Source organism: Ylistrum balloti, unplaced genomic scaffold, assembly GCF_031769215.1.
Source record: "Ylistrum balloti isolate Yb309-2 unplaced genomic scaffold, AGI_CSIRO_Ybal_v1 Utg370728, whole genome shotgun sequence".
Lineage (NCBI taxonomy): Eukaryota > Metazoa > Mollusca > Bivalvia > Pectinida > Pectinidae > Ylistrum > Ylistrum balloti.
Window position 1 is genome coordinate 8,362 of NW_026782431.1, and position 19,860 is coordinate 28,221.

At 41.4% G+C, this 19,860-nt stretch overlaps 1 protein-coding gene across 1 annotated transcript; it reads right to left on the minus strand.

The window, feature by feature from the left end:
* Positions 1-1,436: 1,436 nt before the first annotated feature.
* Positions 1,437-14,289, minus strand: LOC132557828 (sodium-dependent glucose transporter 1B-like). Its single transcript, XM_060222355.1, has 3 exons — positions 14,194-14,289; positions 3,922-4,213; positions 1,437-2,572 (listed from the first exon to the last, which is right to left on the minus strand). The coding sequence occupies exons 1-3, from the start codon at positions 14,287-14,289 to the stop codon at positions 1,437-1,439; spliced, it is 1,524 nt and encodes a 507-aa protein (XP_060078338.1).
* Positions 14,290-19,860: the final 5,571 nt, after the last annotated feature.

The following is a 19,860-nucleotide window of genomic DNA, read 5'->3' on the forward strand; positions in this document are numbered from 1 at the left end:
CCACATCTCAAGTTAGAGCAAATCATCAACATTGGATGAAATACTAGGAACACATTGAACGTTTTTATCACTTTTTGTTTTTTATTCCTTCAGGTATCACTTTGATATAATATTTACAGTTTTCCTCGATGGTACAATTAATGACACGAACATGGACACATCTTCGTTATACATATACAGTATTTTCATTTCATATGAAATTTTTTATTTTCCTTTTTTGTGAACCTTCACCTTATTTCAGATATGTTTTATCACAAAATATGTGGAGGAAATAATCAAACGGAGACAGCCATTTTGCTGTCCCGTAGCTAATTCAGGGTATAATGCTGTCCTACATATTGTAACATCATCATCGATCTCTGACAACCAATGAAAAACGCTCCTGAGTATATTCCGCTAGTGATACATTATATATATATGTGGATACGTTGTATAAGAGGAGGATAATAGGATAAATGTGATTCATGAATATCACAGGAATGAAAGAAAATCACATTGTATGGCAAGTCATTTGATCTGTAGGTACAGCTGAATCACGAAATGAAACATTTGTGGATTTTGAAGTACATGTAAGTTCGAATGCAAATTCCTAATTCGTGATAGACCAATCAAATACAACGTTTAATATAGAGATAATTATGTGAAATAGGTATAGGGACAGGAAAAGCTTGTTTTCCAGACGGGTTATCCTGTTTCATTAACGACATGTCAATCATGTACGATCACTATCGAACACTAGTGACGTGACAACCCACATCGTGTACAGTAGAAGTAAATACAGTGAACCTGTGTTGTTTCCAGCCATTATCAGGCGACATAAATATTAATATACCTAACGTCCTTTAAAAAGCCAGGGTCATAAAGGACGTGCAATGTTTGGGTGGTAAGGGAATCATAGAGTCTCCAGAGAAAACTCCCCTCCCTCAGGCCTGTTGGCTGCCCTAAATTGGTTCGAACCGTCACCAAGATGGTCAGACGCTACTCTGCCACAGCGACCCGACAGATGTGCACGGCACCGAGGATGAAGCTACTAGGGGATATAGGCTCAATTGTAACATGTAAAGAGAGAATCCAATTATGTATCATCAAGAAATTATTGAGTCTGGATATCACTTCAGCACGTGTTGGTACATCTTTATTTTCTTGTTTTATCGAACGAAGACAAAGTCGTGATAAGTAAAAGCTGGTTGTCAACATTTTAAAAATATTTAACGACTGATGTTCAAAATACAAAGCCATTGGTGCTTGGAAGGTAAAAACGGTTCCTGTATCATTAATTCTAAGCATTATGATTTTTGGCTGAACCCTAAAAGGACGAAAATGGCTGTAGTTAACAATCCGATTAGATATATTACTGGCTGTAACAGAATATCGGTATACTTATTTATCATATCTATCATTTATTTATCAATAAAAGAATGAATGTAAGTCTAACTCTATATTTTAGTATTTTCAACTTCATTTTCAGAATCTTCCTCCTTTTTCTCAAATCTGTTTCCTTGTCCACATCCTATAAACAAAAGAATGAAAGCGAAAAGAACAATGAATCCCCCAAATCCACCGGTAAGGTACAGAAACGTGCGGTAGCCATAGTTGTCATACAGGTATCCTATCACCCACATATATGACATCCCTCCAAGGGCGCCCCCTAGCAGACAAAACGTGATGGCCATTCCAGTCATTTCCACATGAAAGTCACCCCAAGCGATACCCGTGGGAAACAATGGTGCGATGAAGAATCCCATCGGCATTGAAAACACCCAGAGCAGAGTTGAATTATTGTAAGCAAAAAAATTCAAAATGGCAGCTGAAACGAGACAACCACACGCTTCAATGATCATCAAAGTACGAATGGGGATCCATCTGGCTGTAACAAAGCCAGCAAACCTACCCCCTGAAAAACTTATCCAAAAAGCCGTGTTTAAAAGTGTAGCGTCATCACCATTAAAATTCAGCTCATCAATGGCATAGGTTCGTAGGAATTTCCCGTATATTCTTTCTCCACCTACTACTGTAAAGAAGTACAAAAATAGGAACATAAAAATAACGACTCCATACATTTTTCTCCCACCAGTACAACTCCCGGGGTTTGCTATCTTTACAAAGGATTTCAATGTATTGACAAATCGATTTTGTTGGCTAACTACATGGTTTCCGGGACGTTTTTCTGACATGTTTGTGTCATCATTTTTGGTTGAATTAGTTTTTGTCTTACGATCATTATACTGATAAAAATAAAACACAAGAGATGTCACTGCGGTTATGATAGAAACTATCAGATACGCCCATTCGATCCTAGAACCCTTCACATATTCTATCGTTGTTGAAAGTGGTTTGGAAGTAGGTGTCGGATGGAATGTTGTCGGACGGGATGACATAGAACTAATAAAATTATAAGTCCTATTTGTCGTTGTGTTCACACCGGATGAGCTCAGTGTTGGCGCAGGCTCAGCAAGGAAAGGATTCGCTATTTCCGGTACGATGAACGACCCGATACCAAAACCCAAGTGAAGAGCGTGCATTGGTGAAGATGCTTTGTCCAGCCACATGTCTAATATCAACTTTTGTCCCGCTACAACAAAAAATAAAAAAATATTAATTTTGGTAATATGCAAAGATAGGAATGAACAGGAAAACAGCCGTTATGAATGCATCATTTCTTACACTAAACTCCTCAACGTATAACCAAACAGTTCTTGAATGTTTGGTAATATTTTTTCATGAGATTCCATGTACCAATAATATCTCGGTGATAATGTCCACTTTGCTATAAGCTGAGGACCATCCATGTCTTGGAGATTCGACTTATTTTTTCACTTAATACAAATATTAAATAACTCTACAGGACAGATAGGAATGTTTCTAACAAAACTATTCTGTCAAGAGGAAAAGAACTTCACACATGTGACGTATCATTTTTGAAAATATGAGCACGAAAACGCATTTACAAAGTCTAGAAAAAGTTTGGGTTTAACTGTGTCGCTTTAACTGACACGTCATCAAATCACCAAAGCATGTTATTTGATAGAAAAGATAAACAGCGAGTTCTATTTATGTATGAAAATGTCTAAATCGGGTATAGTCACCAACCTTCTGGTGCGTTTCTTGTTCCCGTTTTATTCATTTCATTTACCGTATACCGACGATTGCTCTGAAAGGAAACCTTTGTCATATGCCCAGTTTTTTGTTAAGACGTTACAGAAACCGAGAAATAACAGAATGGATGATATTTAAAAAAAAACGTGCATCCACTTGTCTGTATGTCCTACTATATTGAACTATTCCAGACGCTTACCATCTTTTAGCATTTGTCAATTTGCGATGTGCCCTTTGCAAACACAGTATGAGCACGTTATGAATTACTAGTAACGCACGTGCAAAGCTACATTATGTGGTAAAGCAAAGACGTTTTTTGTTAAGAGTACGGGGTACCCCGGTTTAATCCGGGTTATCGTGAAGTTGGGTGTATGACGTGGTGGCACACGCACCAAGCACACAAAGGGGCACTGCAAGGGGTACGACTAGATTTCTTTTTACAAATCCGTTTTGATTAAATTCTTTATACTGACCTCGATGGTCCCTAACGTATGATCAAGTGTATTTTTATCAATCGTTGATAAAACATTTCTTTTCAGCTAAAATTACGTCCGTGATAAACGCGTCTCTCTTTTTTGAGTCAAATAATGTGTTTCCGAAACTAAAAATTCCACAAAATGAACAGTGTACTATTCGCCTGTTTAAAAGCGTTATATCACACAACTACCAATAGAAGATACTAAGATTACAGAAGGATTTGTCACTTACACTGTAATGGGAAATATTCTCACTATAGATAAAATCATTACATGTTAATGATTGTCGCAGTACACACTAACCATGACGAGTCCTGTTTTGCAGTTCTCAGAATATTTTTGTACTTACAGATATTGATAACGCCTTCAAACGTCCCAGCCAGAACAAAAAGGGCCCAAACAACGTTGACACTGGTCATGTTTGGGGCTATTGTTGTTACTACAGCTATACCGTCTAGACAGATTGCAATCATGAGATTACAAAATGGATGTAGCTTGTCTACCAGGACCCCTCCGATGGCTGCCCCAATAAAGAATCCTACACTGCGCCCGGATATAGCCCTGCTCACATCCTCATAACTACCATCTGTCTTCAGCCTTAGGTCCTTCAGGGTGGGTCCAGTTATCTCTAAAGTCAAACCCTGGCAAAAGAAAATACAAGCATGTCAACACAATCATAATCAAAACTCAAATTCAATAAAACTAGGACAAAAACTAACAGAATTTACATGGAGACTCCTGAAAAGTACAAGGAGAATAAGGACAGGTGTTCTGGAAGAGTAAGTGAGTACCGCTCCTTAGTCAAACCAAGTAAGTAATATTACGATCTCAAACGAGAACGAGGTATAAAACAACGGAACCGACAGGCAAAATAACAAGCATAAAACACGTCCAGATCGTGCAAAGAAATATAATAGTTGTAATGAAATCACTATCAAGACAGTAAAACTCTGTTTAACAAGTTTTCCCGTCATTTGACAACATTAGAGGACACTGGTCTCTCTGCAGTTTGATGACTACATGGGACACAGGTCGACATGGGAGTGAGGACATTAGAGGACACTGGTCAACCTGAGGGTGATGACTATATGGGACATATTGGACTACAGATCGACATGAGGGTGAGGACATTAGAGGACACTGGTCAACCTGAGGGTGATGACTATATGGGACACAGATCGACATGAGAGTGAGGACATTAGAGGACACTGGTCAACCTGAGGGTGATGACTATATGGGACACAGGTCGACATGAGAGTGAGGACATTAGAGGACACTGGTCAACCTGAGGGTGATGACTATATGGGACACAGAGGGTGATGACTATATGGGACACAGGTCGACATGAGAGTGAGGACATTAGAGGACACTGGTCAACCTGAGGGTGATGACTATATGGGACACAGGTCGACATGAGAGTGAGGACATTAGAGGACACTGGTCAACCTGAGGGTGATGACTACATGAGACACAGGTGGACATGAGGGTGAGGACATTAGAGGACACTGGTCAATCTGAGGGTGATGACTATATGGGACACAGGTCGACATGTGAGTGAGGACATTAGAGGCCACTGGTCAACCTGAGGGTGATGACTACATGAGACACAGGTGGACATGAGGGTGAGGACATTAGAGGACACTGGTCAATCTGAGGGTGATGACTATATGGGACACAGGTCGACATGAGGGTGAGGACATTAGAGGACACTGGTCAACCTGAGGGTGATGACTATATGGGACACAGGTCGACATGTGAGTGAGGACATTAGAGGCCACTGGTCAACCTGAGGGTGATGACTATATAGGAAACAGGTCGACATGAGAGTGAGGACATTAGAGGACACTGGTCAACCTGAGGTTGATGACTATATGGACACAGGTCGACATGAGAGTGAGGACATAGAGGAGACACAGCTCGACATGAGAGTGAGGACATTAGAGGACACTGGTCAACCTGAGGGTGATGACTATATGGGACACAGGTCGACATGAGAGTGAGGACATTAGAGGACACTGGTCAACCTGAGGGTGATGACTACATGGGACACAGGTCGACATGATGAGAGTGAGGACATTAGAGGACACTGGTCAACCTGAGGGTGATGACTATATGGGACACAGGTCGACATGGGTGAGGTGAGGACACATTAGAGGACACTGGTCAACCTGAGGGTGATTACTATATGGGACACAGATGGACATGAGAGTGAGGACATTAGAGGACACTGGTCTACATGAGTTTGATGACTACATGAGACAAAGGTCGACATGAGAGTGAGGACATGAGAGGACACTGGTCAACCTGAGGGTGATGACTATATGGGACACAGATCGACATGAGGGTGAGGACATTAGAGGACACTGGTCAACCTGAGGGTGATGATTATATGGACACAGGTCGACATGAGAGTGAGGACATTTGAGGACACTGGTCAACCTGAAGGTGATGACTACATGGGACACAGATCGACATGAGAGTGAGGACATTAGAGGACACTGGTCAACCTGAGGGTGATGACTATATGGGACACAGGTCGACATGAGAGTGAGGACATTAGAGGACACTGGTCAACCTGAGGTTGATGACTATATGGGAGACAGATCGACATGAGGGTGAGGACACTGGTCAACCTGAGGGTGATGACTATATGGGACACTGATCGACATGAAGGTGAGACTATTAGAGGACACTGGTCTACCTGAGTTTGATGACTACATGGGACACAGGTCGACATGGGAGTGAGGACATTAGAGGACACTGGTCAACCTGAGGGTGATGACTATATGGGACACAGATCGAAATGAGGGTGAGGACACTGGTCAACCTGAGGGTGATGACTACATGAGACACAGGTCGACATGAGAGTGAGGACATTAGAGGACACTGGTCAACCTGAGGGTGATGACTATATGGGACACAGATCGACATGAGGGTGAGGACATTAGAGGACACTGGTCAACCTGCAGGTGATGACTATATGGACACAGGTCGACATGAGAGTAAGGACATTAGAGGACACTTGTCCACCTAAGGGTGATGACTATATGGGACACAGGTCGACATGAGGGTGAGGACATTAGAGGACACTGGTCAACCTGAGGGTGATGACTACATGAGACACAGGTCGACATGAGAGTGAGGACATTAGAGGACACTGGTCAACCTGAGGGTGATGACTATATGGGACACAGATCGACATGAGGGTGAGGACATTAGAGGACACTGGTCAACCTGAGGGTGATGACTATATGGGACACAGGTCGACATGAGAGTGAGGACATTAGAGGACACTGGTCAACCTGAGGGTGATGACTACATGGGACACAGGTCGACATGAGAGTGAGGACATTAGAGGACACTGGTCAACCTGAGGGTGACGACTACATGAGACACAGGTCGACATGAAGGTGAGGACATTAGAGGACACTGGTCAACCTGAGGGTGATGACTACATGAGACACAGGTCGACATGAGAGTGAGGACATTAGAGGACACTGGTCAACCTGAGGGTGATGACTATATGGGACACAGGTCGACATGAGGGTGAGGACATTAGAGGACACTGGTCAACCTGAGGGTGATGACTACATGAGACACAGGTCGACATGAGAGTGAGGACATTAGAGGACACTGGTCAACCTGAGGGTGATGACTATATGGGACACAGATCGACATGAGGGTGAGGACATTAGAGGACACTGGTCAACCTGAGGGTGATGACTATATGGGACACAGGTCGACATGAGAGTGAGGACATTAGAGGACACTGGTCAACCTGAGGGTGACGACTACATGGGACACAGATCGACATGAGAGTGAGGACATTAGAGGACACTGGTCAACCTGAGGGTGATGACTATATGGACACAGGTCGACATGAGGGTGAGGACATTAGAGGACACTGGTCAACCTGAGGGTGACGACTACATGAGACACAGGTCGACATGAGGGTGAGGACATTAGAGGACACTGGTCAACCTGAGGGTGACGACTACATGAGACACAGGTCGACATGAGAGTGAGGACATTAGAGGACACTGGTCAACCTGAGGGTGATGACTATATGGGACACAGGTCGACATGAAGGTGAGGACATCAGAGGACAATGGCCAACCTGAGTTTGATGACTACATGGGACACAGGTCGACATGGGAGTGAGGACATTAGAGGACACTGGTCAACCTGAGGGTGATGACTATATGGAACACAGGTCGACATGAGGGTGAGAACATTAGAGGACACTGGTCAACCTGAGGGTGACGACTACATGAGACACAGGTCGACATGAGAGTGAGGACATTAGAGGACACTGGTCTCTCTGCAGGTGATGACTATATGGGACACAGATCGACATGAGGGTGAGGACATTAGAGGACACTGGTCAACCTGAGGGTGATGACTATATGGGACACAGGTCGACATGGGAGTGAGGACATTAGAGGACACTGGTCAACCTGAGGGTGATGACTATATGGAACACAGGTCAACATGAGGGTGAGAACATTAGAGGACACTGGTCAACCTGAGGGTGACGACTACATGAGACACAGGTCGACATGAGAGTGAGGACATTAGAGGACACTGGTCAACCTGAGGTTGATGACTATATGGGACACAGATCGACATGAAGGTGAGGCTATTAGAGGACACTGGTCTACCTGAGTGTGATGACTACATCGGACACAGGTCGACATGGGAGTGAGGACATTAGAGGACACTGGTCTACATGAGTTTGATGACTACATGGGACACAGGTCGACAGGGAAGTGAGGACATTAGAGGACACTGGTCGACCTGAGGGTGATGACTATATTGGACACAGGTCGACATGAGAGTGAGGACATTAGAGGACACTGGTCAACCTGAGGGTGATGACTATATGGGACACAGATCGACATGAGGGTGAGGACACTGGTCAACCTCAGGGTGACGACTACATGAGACACAGGTCGACATGAGGGTGAGGACATTAGAGGACACTGGTCAACCTGAGAGTGATGACTGTATGGGACACAGGTCGACATGAGAGCGAGGACATTAGAGGATACTAGTCAACCTAAGGGTGACGACTACATGAGACACAGGTCGACATGAGGGTGAGGACATTAGAGGACACTTGTCAACCTGAGGGTGATGACTACATGAGACACAGGTCGACATGAGAGTGAGGACATTAGAGGACACTGGTCTCTCTGCAGGTGATGACTATATGGGACACAGATCGACATGAGGGTGAGGACATTAGAGGACACTGGTCAACCTGAGGGTGATGACTATATGGGACACAGGTCGACATGAGAGTGAGGACATTAGAGGACACTGGTCAACCTGAGGGTGATGACTATATGGGAGACAGATCGACATGAGAGTGAGGACACTGGTCAACCTGAGGGTGACGACTACATGAGACACAGGTCGACATGAGGGTGAGGACATTAGAGGACACGTGTTAACCTGCGGGTGACGACTACATGAGACACAGGTCGACATGAAGGTGAGGACATTAGAGGACACTGGCCTACCTGAGTTTGATGACTACATGGGACACAGGTCGACATGAGAGTGAGGACATTAGAGGACACACCTGAGGGTGATGACTATATGAGACAGAGGTCGACATGAGAGTGAGGACATTAGAGGACACTGGTCAACCTGAGGGTGATGACTACATGAGACACAGGTCGACACGAGGGTGAGGACATTAGAGAACACTGGAGGAGGACATTAGAGGACACTGGTCAACCTGAGGGTGATCGACATGAGAGTACATGAGGACACAGGACTATATCGACACATGACATGAGTGAGGACATTAGAGGACACTGGTCAACCTGAGGGTGATGACTATATGGAACACAGGTCGACATGAGGGTGAGGACATTAGAGGACACTGGTCAACCTGAGGGTGATGACTATATGGGACACAGGTCGACATGAGAGTGAGGACATTAGAGGACACTGGTCAACCTGAGGGTGATGACTATATGGGACACAGGTCGACATGAGAGTGAGGACATTAGAGGACACTGGTCAACCTGAGGGTGATGACTATATGGGACACAGGTCGACATGAGTGAGTGAGGACATTAGAGGACACTGGTCAACCTGAGGGTGATGACTATATGGGACAAAGGTCGACATGAAGGTGAGGACATTAGAGGACACTGGTCAACCTGAGGGTGATGACTACATGGGACACAGATCGACATGAGAGTGAGGACATTAGAGGACACTGGTCAACCTGAGGGTGACGACTACATGAGACACAGGTCGATATGAGAGTGAGGACATTAGAGGACACTGGTCAACCTGAGGGTGATTACTATATGGGACACAGGTCGACATGAGAGTGAGGACATTAGAGGACACTGGTCAACCTGAGGGTGATGACTATATGGGACACAGATCGACATGAAGGTGAGGACATTAGAGGACACTGGTCAACCTGAGGGTGACGACTACATGAGACACAGGTCGACATGAGAGTGAGGACATTAGAGGACACTGGTCAACCTGAGGGTGATGACTATATGGAACACAGGTCGACATGAGGGTGAGAACATTAGAGGACACTGGTCAACCTGAGGGTGACGACTACATGAGACACAGGTCGACATGAGAGTGAGGACATTAGAGGACACTGGTCTCTCTGCAGGTGATGACTATATGGGACACAGATCGACATGAGGGTGAGGACATTAGAGGACACTGGTCAACCTGAGGGTGATGACTATATGGGACACAGGTCGACATGAGGGTGAGGACACATTGAGGACATTAGAGGACACTGGTCAACCTGAGGGTGATGACTATATGGGACACAGGTCGACATGAGAGTGAGGACATTAGAGGACACTGGTCAACCTGAGGGTGATGACTATATGGGACACAGGTCGACATGAGAGTGAGGACATTTGAGGACACTGGTCAACCTGAAGGTGATGACTACATGGGACACAGATCGACATGAGAGTGAGGACATTAGAGGACACTGGTCAACCTGGTGATCGACATGAGGTGAGGACATTAGAGGACACTGGTCAACCTGAGGGTGATGACTATATGGGACACAGGTCGACATGAGAGTGAGGACATTAGAGGACACTGGTCAACCTGAGGGTGATGACTATATGGGACACAGGTCGACATGAGAGTGAGGACATTAGAGGACATTGGTCTCTCTGAGTGGTGAAGACTATATGGGACACATATCGACATCAGGGTGAGGACATTAGAGGACACCGGTCAACCTGAGGGTGATGACTACATGGAACACAGGTCGACATGAGGGTGAGAACATTAGAGGACACTGGTCAACCTGAGGGTGACGACTACATGAGACACAGGTCGACATGAGAGTGAGGACATTAGAGGACACTGGTCAACCTGAGGGTGATGACTATATGGGACACAGGTCGACATGAGGAGTGAGGACATTAGAGGACACTGGTCAACCTGAGGGTGATGAGGACACAGATGACTATATGAGGACACAGGTCGACACATGAGAGGTGAGGACATTAACCTGAGGGTGATGACTATATGGGACACAGGTAGACATGAGAGTGAGGACATTTGAGGACACTGGTCAACCTGAGGGTGACGACTACATGAGACACAGGTCGACATGAAGGTGAGGACATTAGAGGACACTGGCCTACCTGAGTTTGATGACTACATGGGACACAGGTCGACATGGGAGTGAGGACATTAGAGGACACTGGTCAACCTGAGGGTGATGACTATATGGGACACAGATCGACATGAGGGTGAGGACATTAGAGGACACTGGTCAACCTGAGGGTGATGACTATATGGGACACAGGTCGACATGAGAGTGAGGACATTAGAGGACACTGGTCTCTCTACAGGTGATGACTATATGGGACACAAGTCGACATGGGAGTGAGGACATTAGAGGACACTGGTCAACCTGAGGGTGATGACTATATGGGACACAGGTCGACATGAGAGTGAGGACATTAGAGGACACTGGTCAACCTGAGGGTGATGACTATATGGGACACAGATCGACATGAAGGTGAGGACATTAGAGGACACTGGTCAACCTGAGGGTGATGACTATATGGGACACAGATCGACATGAGAGTGAGGACATTAGAGGACACTGGTCAACCTGAGGGTGATGACTATATGGGACACAGGTCGACATGAGGGTGAGGACATTAGAGGACACTGGTCAACCTGAGTTTGATGACTACATGGGACACAGGTCGACATGAGAGTGAGGACATTAGAGGACACTGGTCAACCTGAGGGTGATGACTATATGGGACACAGATCGACATGAGAGTGAGGACATTAGAGGACACTGGTCAACCTGAGGGTGATGACTACATGAGACACAGATCGACATGAGAGTGAGGACATTAGAGGACACTGGTCAACCTGAGGGTGATGACTATATGGGACACAGATCGACATGAAGGTGAGGACATTAGAGGACACTGGTCTACCTGAGTTTGATGACTACATGGGACACAGGTCGACATGGGAGTGAGGACATTAGAGGACACTGGTCAACCTGAGGGTGATGACTATATGGGACACAGATCGACATGAAGGTGAGGACATTAGAGGACACTGGTCAACCTGAGGGTGACGACTACATGAGACACAGGTCGATATGAGGGTGAGGACATTAGAGAACACTGGTCAACCTGCAGGTGATGACTATATGGACACAGGTCGACATGAGGGTGAGGACATTAGAGGACACTTGTCCACCTAAGGGTGATGACTATATGGGACACAGGTCGACATGAGGGTGAGGACATTAGAGGACACTGGTCAACTTGAGGGTGATGACTACATGAGACACAGATCGACATGAGGGTGAGGACATTAGAGGACACTGGTCAACATCACACAAAGAAATATGTTTCTCAATAAGATCACTATGACCATCGCGACACGTCCCCATTTCCATATACTGATATGCTCCACTATATACTCCTTAAACACATTGTCATCTTAATATGTTCGTGATGAAAATGTTTAAATATGCAAATGAGCTCCAACGAAATGATTGTTTCTCGACTGTTGTAAATTTTACTCTATAAATGTTGAAATCATCCTTACTCGTTCTATACCGGCATTTTTGATAACACATTATTAGATACATGTATAATGTTTCAATAGGAAACACATAACAATGGATTATGTCAGGTTGTAAATTTGAATACAGGTTTGGTTTGATAAATGCATTAACACAAAATACAGTTTAGGAGTCAAAATTACAAACAAAGCTGTATCGGTCGTTTTATCACAATCTTCCATAATAACTCTCCATATCAAAAGACTTACATCGAAGGGGAATAACTCATACACATGTGGAGTTAGATTATCTCTATAAGACCATACAATTATGTAACACCTGAATAACACACATACACAACAATATTAAACGTAATGTGACGTTCATTCATAAAGTGTACTGCTAACGCTGAAATTTATGCATTAGGAAAATGTACATTAAATACGCGGATTTCATTGAGACGCGCCAAAATACGTATGACGTATAACATAAAAATTGAAATATACACTGCACATGCAAAGGTACATTGCTCGCAAAAATAACCGACGTGCGTACAGTTTGCCCATTATCATCGCAAAATTAACCCGCCACAAAAATAACCACGTTTATAGTATATATTGCACCACAAAACTTTTTATTATTTCTTTAACGGAAGTCTATTGCAACCTTTGGAATAAATTCATTCAAACTTTCGATAAATTTGAGTTATTTTATGTTACTCTACAGTAAAGACAATACTTTTGACAATTGTAAGGTAAGCCTTCAAACAGTGCAAGTAGAAACACTTTACATTAATAATACTATAAAATTACGGGGTTTTTTGGTCGGGTGATTTCTGGTTTTTGGACATGACCAGGCTAAAGAACAGTCACTCTCTTTCAAAAAAAAAAAAAAAAGGAAATTAACACAGTAGACACCAGAATTTACAAGAACGTCCCTTCTGTGTTCCATACATTGGTGTAATGTAATGTACAACAATAGATGTCAGTTATTTTCATATAAACTCTGACGATGATTAATTTCTGTTCAGACTGTAGCAGAATGTGACATAGCCGTGAAAATCAAATGTTTTTCTCCTACGTTCAGTTAACATATGACTACTACATCAGCCAGCCGGCGTGTCTGTTTCAAGGCTCTGATGCTAACTTCTATGCTTTTCAGTTGATGATATTAAAATGTGAGAGTGTAGTTCTGTTAACTGGATCTCCGAATCTGTATGTAATTATACATGGTCGGTATGTAGGTTCACATATTTCACTGCGAATATCAAGTACTGATTTAAAAGATTTATGATTTCAACAACAAAATAAACAAATGTAATTTTTGAGAACGATTTTTTTTGTTTGTGAAAAATAAGCAATACTGAAGTTACCAATGTATAAAACTGATCTGATGGCATCGTACATCACATGAATTGTAAGTTGATTTAAGAAATGACACGTGAACAGGAGCTTGTCAGTTAAAACACGGATATCAGAAATGATTTAAAAAGTTAGCACAATAAACACAAAGTATCATTACATAATTTTCTAAAAGATACAAATCGTTTTTTTACCTTACCAGACAAATCCACGTAAAGATAAGAAATGATGTCTTCACAATTTTCTTCCATTTCGGTACAGCCGCTGGGACTTCGCTATCTAACACCTTCTCCATTTCTATATTTCTCTGACGTCCAAAGTGTGCTTGTGATTATGCAGAACTTTTACCTGATAGAAAACTATTGTCGGTAAAGGGATCCACCGTTATTTAACTTGTAATAAAATGTCAATCTTTAATATGTTATTTTGATGTCATTCCTTTCACAATGATTCCCGGAGATTATCTATTTCTGCGTATTTCGGTACCCGGGAGTATTGTATAAGTGAAAATACAGTGGTTTCTCAGTTCAGGAACTATTTAGGTAAACAAACCAAATGTCAATGAGATGTTACTATTTGTCTAGCGGATCTCTAACCGTCTTATCGTATATATGTGATAGATATATAGGTACGTTAACAAGGATACAGAGGTATGTTATTGTGTAACCTGCTTCAACATCTTACCAGTCTTTTTTATCTTGATGTGTTTTAAGTGTGAAACGATTACCGTGGAGAAGACATATGTATATATTACACAGTGGCATTGTAGATTATCTCTTTGTATAAAAAGCTAAATAACTATAGATGCCGAAAATCGATATGGAAGGCGAACAAATGTATAAAGTGGCAAATAAAGAAAATTGGATGAAAAACCATTCAGATAATTAAAATCTAAAGGGAACTAAGTATTGCCCACAGGTTTTCTCACTACCAAAGTCAACACCGGAAAATACTCTACAAACATTTATTATAAATGTGTTTTATTCTCTTGTAATCCATGAAGGAGACGAGGAAAGAATATCCCTGCTGTTTCTCACTTCAAGTCCTAATTGGTGATTAATTGTGCAGGTTGTGATGGTGTTCCTGATATCTGTTGTATTCCATGTCATGACGGTAGTAAGTAACTCACACTATAACAATGTTGGTTCCTGCAGGATCGAGAGGTTTCTCTCGTTTCTTCAACTAAGGACTTAAACCGCCGTGAATTAATAATAATACATTTCGGAATGTTTGATTTTAGCTCGGACCAAATATTCTGGTATATAAAATAAAACATTTCCTAATAAAGACATTGTTTCTCTTTATGTATACTGATATAATGATAATTTCCTACCTTTGGGAATTTTTGCTGCCAAGGATCACCCTGATCATTATTAATTAAAAAGAAAACCATTTCTCGTTTTTGCAAATGAAGCTTGACTTCAATCTTATATTCTGTATAATACTACAACCTGAACATGATGTCAGGTGTTTTGATGTCACTGGAAACGCTTATCCTCCGGAACACGTTCTCCGTGTGCCCTTTTCCAGAGATCTTAAGTTTCTATTTTTCATTCCCCTACTCCCCTCCCCGACTTTTTCCCATCAATTTAGAAATGGAAGTATAAATATATGATATGCGGTAGATAACTTTCAATATTGTACTGTACGAGTGTTTAATGTTGTAATTCAAACTAGAATTATTTTGAAAACATTTAAATGTCCAATATGAAAAGTAAGATATCAGATGGCATTATAAAATACCAACATGGCAACATAATTCCCATAAAGGTGTCTCATTGTTATGATATGATTGATTTGTTGACGTAATTCATGTAAACATAAACGTAAATATTGCTTCAGGTGAATGATCACGAGTGGGGCCCGGACTCGTGATTTCTCAGTGTCATCTTTCAAACGTGGTAGAGCAAAATGTTTTTTTTTTCAGAAGATGACCTCTACATTTGTATCTATATGTGAGGCGCGGTTTCCCGTTTTGACGTAAGCGATATAAATGAGAGTGCTTTGTGCTGATTTCCTTACCAGTAGATGACACACGGACCTTTGGTAAAAACTGTTACAAGTCATGAACATAGCTGTTTTAATATATGTTAAGATTGAATAGTGGTCTGTGTTAAGATTAGTGTTACATATATGTGTGCATATGGTGTGTAAATTAATGCAGTGTTATTACATGTTCTCTTTATTAGTTGAGTTACCTCAAATTTGACTAAGGTGACAATGAAAGTGCTTGGACCTCTGATTAACAATTATTCAAAACGCATTGAAACGTACAGCCAAATATCCAGTAGGAACTAACGAGTTTTAATCAATCAATCATTATTGTAATGTAAAGATAAAACGTTTTAATAACAAAAAGACGTTACGTTATTATGAAATACAAAGTACTTTTCCCGAAGTATTTCTTGCAGGCTTTCATAAATTTTCAATATATGGATTTAATTGTTTTCCTTGTCTACATGTAGGTGTCAAATACCAATGTAGTCACATACCAATGTTGTTACAATGTTGTCACATACCAATGACGTCACATACCAATGTTGTCATATACCAATGTTGCCACATACCAATGTAGTCACATACCAATGTTGTCACATACCAATGTAGTCACATACCAATGTTGTTACAACGTTGTCACATACCAATGACGTCACATACCAATGTTGTCACATACCAATGTTGCCACATACCAATGTAGTCTCATACCAATATAGTTACCATACCAATGTGGTCACATACCAATGTAGTCACATACCAATGTTGCCACATACCAATGTAGTCACATACCAATGTTGTCACATACCAATGTAGTCACATACCAATGTAGTCACATACCAATGTTGTTACAACGTTGTCACATACCAATGACGTCACATACCAATGTTGTCAGATACCAATGTTGCCACATACCAATGTAGTCACATACCAATGTAGTCTCATACCAATATAGTTACCATACCAATGTGGTCACATACCAATGTAGTCACACACAAATGTTGTCACATACCAATGTTGTCACATACCAATGTTGTCACATACCAATGTTGTCACAATGTTGTCACATACCAATGTTGTCACATACCAATGACGTCACATACCAATGACGTCACATACCAATGACGTCACATACCAATGTAGTCACATACCAATGTTGTCACAATGTTGTCACATTCCAATGTTGTCACATACCAATGACGTCACATACCAATGACGTCACATACCAATGTAGTCACATACCAATGACGTCACATACCAATGTAGTCACATACCAATGTTGTCACAATGTTGTCACCTACCAATGTTGTCACAATATTGTCACATACCAATGTTGTCACAATGTTGTCATAATGTTGTCACATACCAATGTTGTCACAATGTTGTCACATACCAATGCAGTCACATACCAATATCGGTGAAATATTTTAATTGCTCTTGAATTGATTACGTGTACATTTTTACAGTCTCGTGTTTTTTTTCTTGTTTATTGCTAATTGACAAAAATGACATTTGTGTGGTGATGATTCAATAATGACAATATTTCCCATGCGAATAGCATGAACTTAATCAATATGGCATGTTTTATCAAAATTGCATTTAACAACGCAGTTAGATAATTGAATGTACTAATTATATGAATGAATGAATATTTACGAGGCACATAATCCTTAAAGTCTGATAAATGTGTCATAATGTTCTTTGAAGAATCAATATGCCATTAACTGCAATCAAAATATTATTGTCTGGTCAACCAATTCGACTATGGGAGTTGTAGTTATATACCTTCAGTACATGCAGTTACGTAATTCCAATATATATTTACTTTCGTAATACAATATCGAAACCCAAATTAAAGTAAACAAAGGGGGGGGGGGGGGGGGGGGTTAGAACTATCTAGAAATGGAAAATTCTCTTCAAAGGTACATGAAACCCTAACTCACCCTGGTATAGTCTACATATTACTCTGAGGTCTAAATATCAATTTTTGCACTTTTGAATGAAAATTGCTATTTTTACGAATTTTCACAAAATTTGAAGCCCTACATATTTTGTACGTTTGGTAGTGCAATATGGTCGTCAAAGAAGAAATGTTATAATGTTATATCCTTGTTCAATTTCTGCGCAGGATAACTCTTTCACTACTTAGTAATTGCAATAGTCATCCGAACGCCAAAAGCAAAAGCGAACAGTAGAATGGTAGTGTCTCGACAAGCAATTCTATTTGCTTGAATCGACTTTCAAATGTATGTTTATCAATTGTGTCAGGAATTAGTGTGGTATCGGCTTCTTCAATACTGCCAAGAGAAGGACATCGCGACTCCTACTTTTAGCAATTATTGGAGCATTACATATCATTACATATCTGCCATCCGAGAGAAAGAAAGAAATCGATCCCATATTTGAGAAAGGAGAATATCAGGACTTTAATCTGTTTCAAAAGATGTTATAAGTTGTTGAGTGTCTTCTGACACAGTTAATCAATTGACTTCCAAAGTAACGGTTGATACGTGTCGTCGTCCCATCAAAATGTTTCAAACCGCCTGACAAAGTCCACTTCGTTCTCCAATTCGTTCAGTCTTTGTGTTTGAGGTATATTTCATGAAATTCGCTGATTTATTGCTCAAAACCATACGCTTCTCATTTTTATGACAACATATACCTCACTTAGGTAAACAGGTATATCAGTCATCACATTGTCTCTTCGAGCGCACGTGATAACCATGTCTACAAGAAGCATCACGAACCCATCGATACATTTCTTCGTATTCGCACTATAACATCACCCAACCACAGTATACACCTGATTATATTTGAGTGGTCATCAGTTCAGTTAAAGTTCAAATGTCACCTTGACCACTTTGGGAAGAAAGCATTGTGTACAGGTTAGGTTATGAGCCTTAGACAAATTGAGTTTATATTCATACAATAGCATCACCCCCACCAAGGTATACAATCGAATCGTTTTTGGTGGTGATCGGTCAAGGCTAAAGGTCAAAGGTCACACTTGACATCACCCCTAAGGTCTTTACCTGATAAGATTGTGGTGTTCATACATTGTAAGCCAAGGTTAAAGAATAGTGGTGAGTCTTGACCGCCTTTGAAATATCAGTTCAAGATATTTCACACAATAACTTCCATAACGAAACCTAAAAGAAACTTGCATCAACTATGACTTATCATCCAAACGAACTTTCCAGATTCTGATTTTTTACCTGTAGTTTATTGTGTATTAGACTCCGTTAGTTAATTGGGTCATGTTAAAGATTTCTGATTAGCTTGGTGTTAAAACTATATTTCTCTCGCAGTATTTGAAGTGTTGTAACCAAACCTGGAATACATTTACATATATGTAGAATTATTCCAATGCATATTTCGGCTGTTTTTCACTAACAGTTTGATTATTATTGGACTTTGTTACTTGATAATGACATGTTATATTTTCTGTTCGGCGTTGTGTTGAGCTTTGTTTCTCTTCAAGTTCACAAGCTTTCGTAAACAGACCTAAAAGATACTTATATCTGAGTATTGCTATCCGAACACTTAATTCAGACTGGAAATTTTACCGGTACTTACCTATTGTTGTTGATCTCTTTATTGAATTTCTCTCTACACTTTTGTTTTTTCACAATGAAATGGTGAAGCGGTGAGGGGTATAGTTACATACTGTGTTGTACAGGCGTCCACTTTTCTTTGAGAAGAAAGCTCTTTTAAGTAGACAACGTAGGCTTTCCTTCAAGTCCATTGAGTTAAACTTTTCAGTTACAGATGAACGATGCAGCAACTGATTATGACATCAGAACGCCCCCTCCTTCTACCTCTCGTTATCACTATGGTCCATGTGGGCCCATACCTACTGGAGATTTAAGCA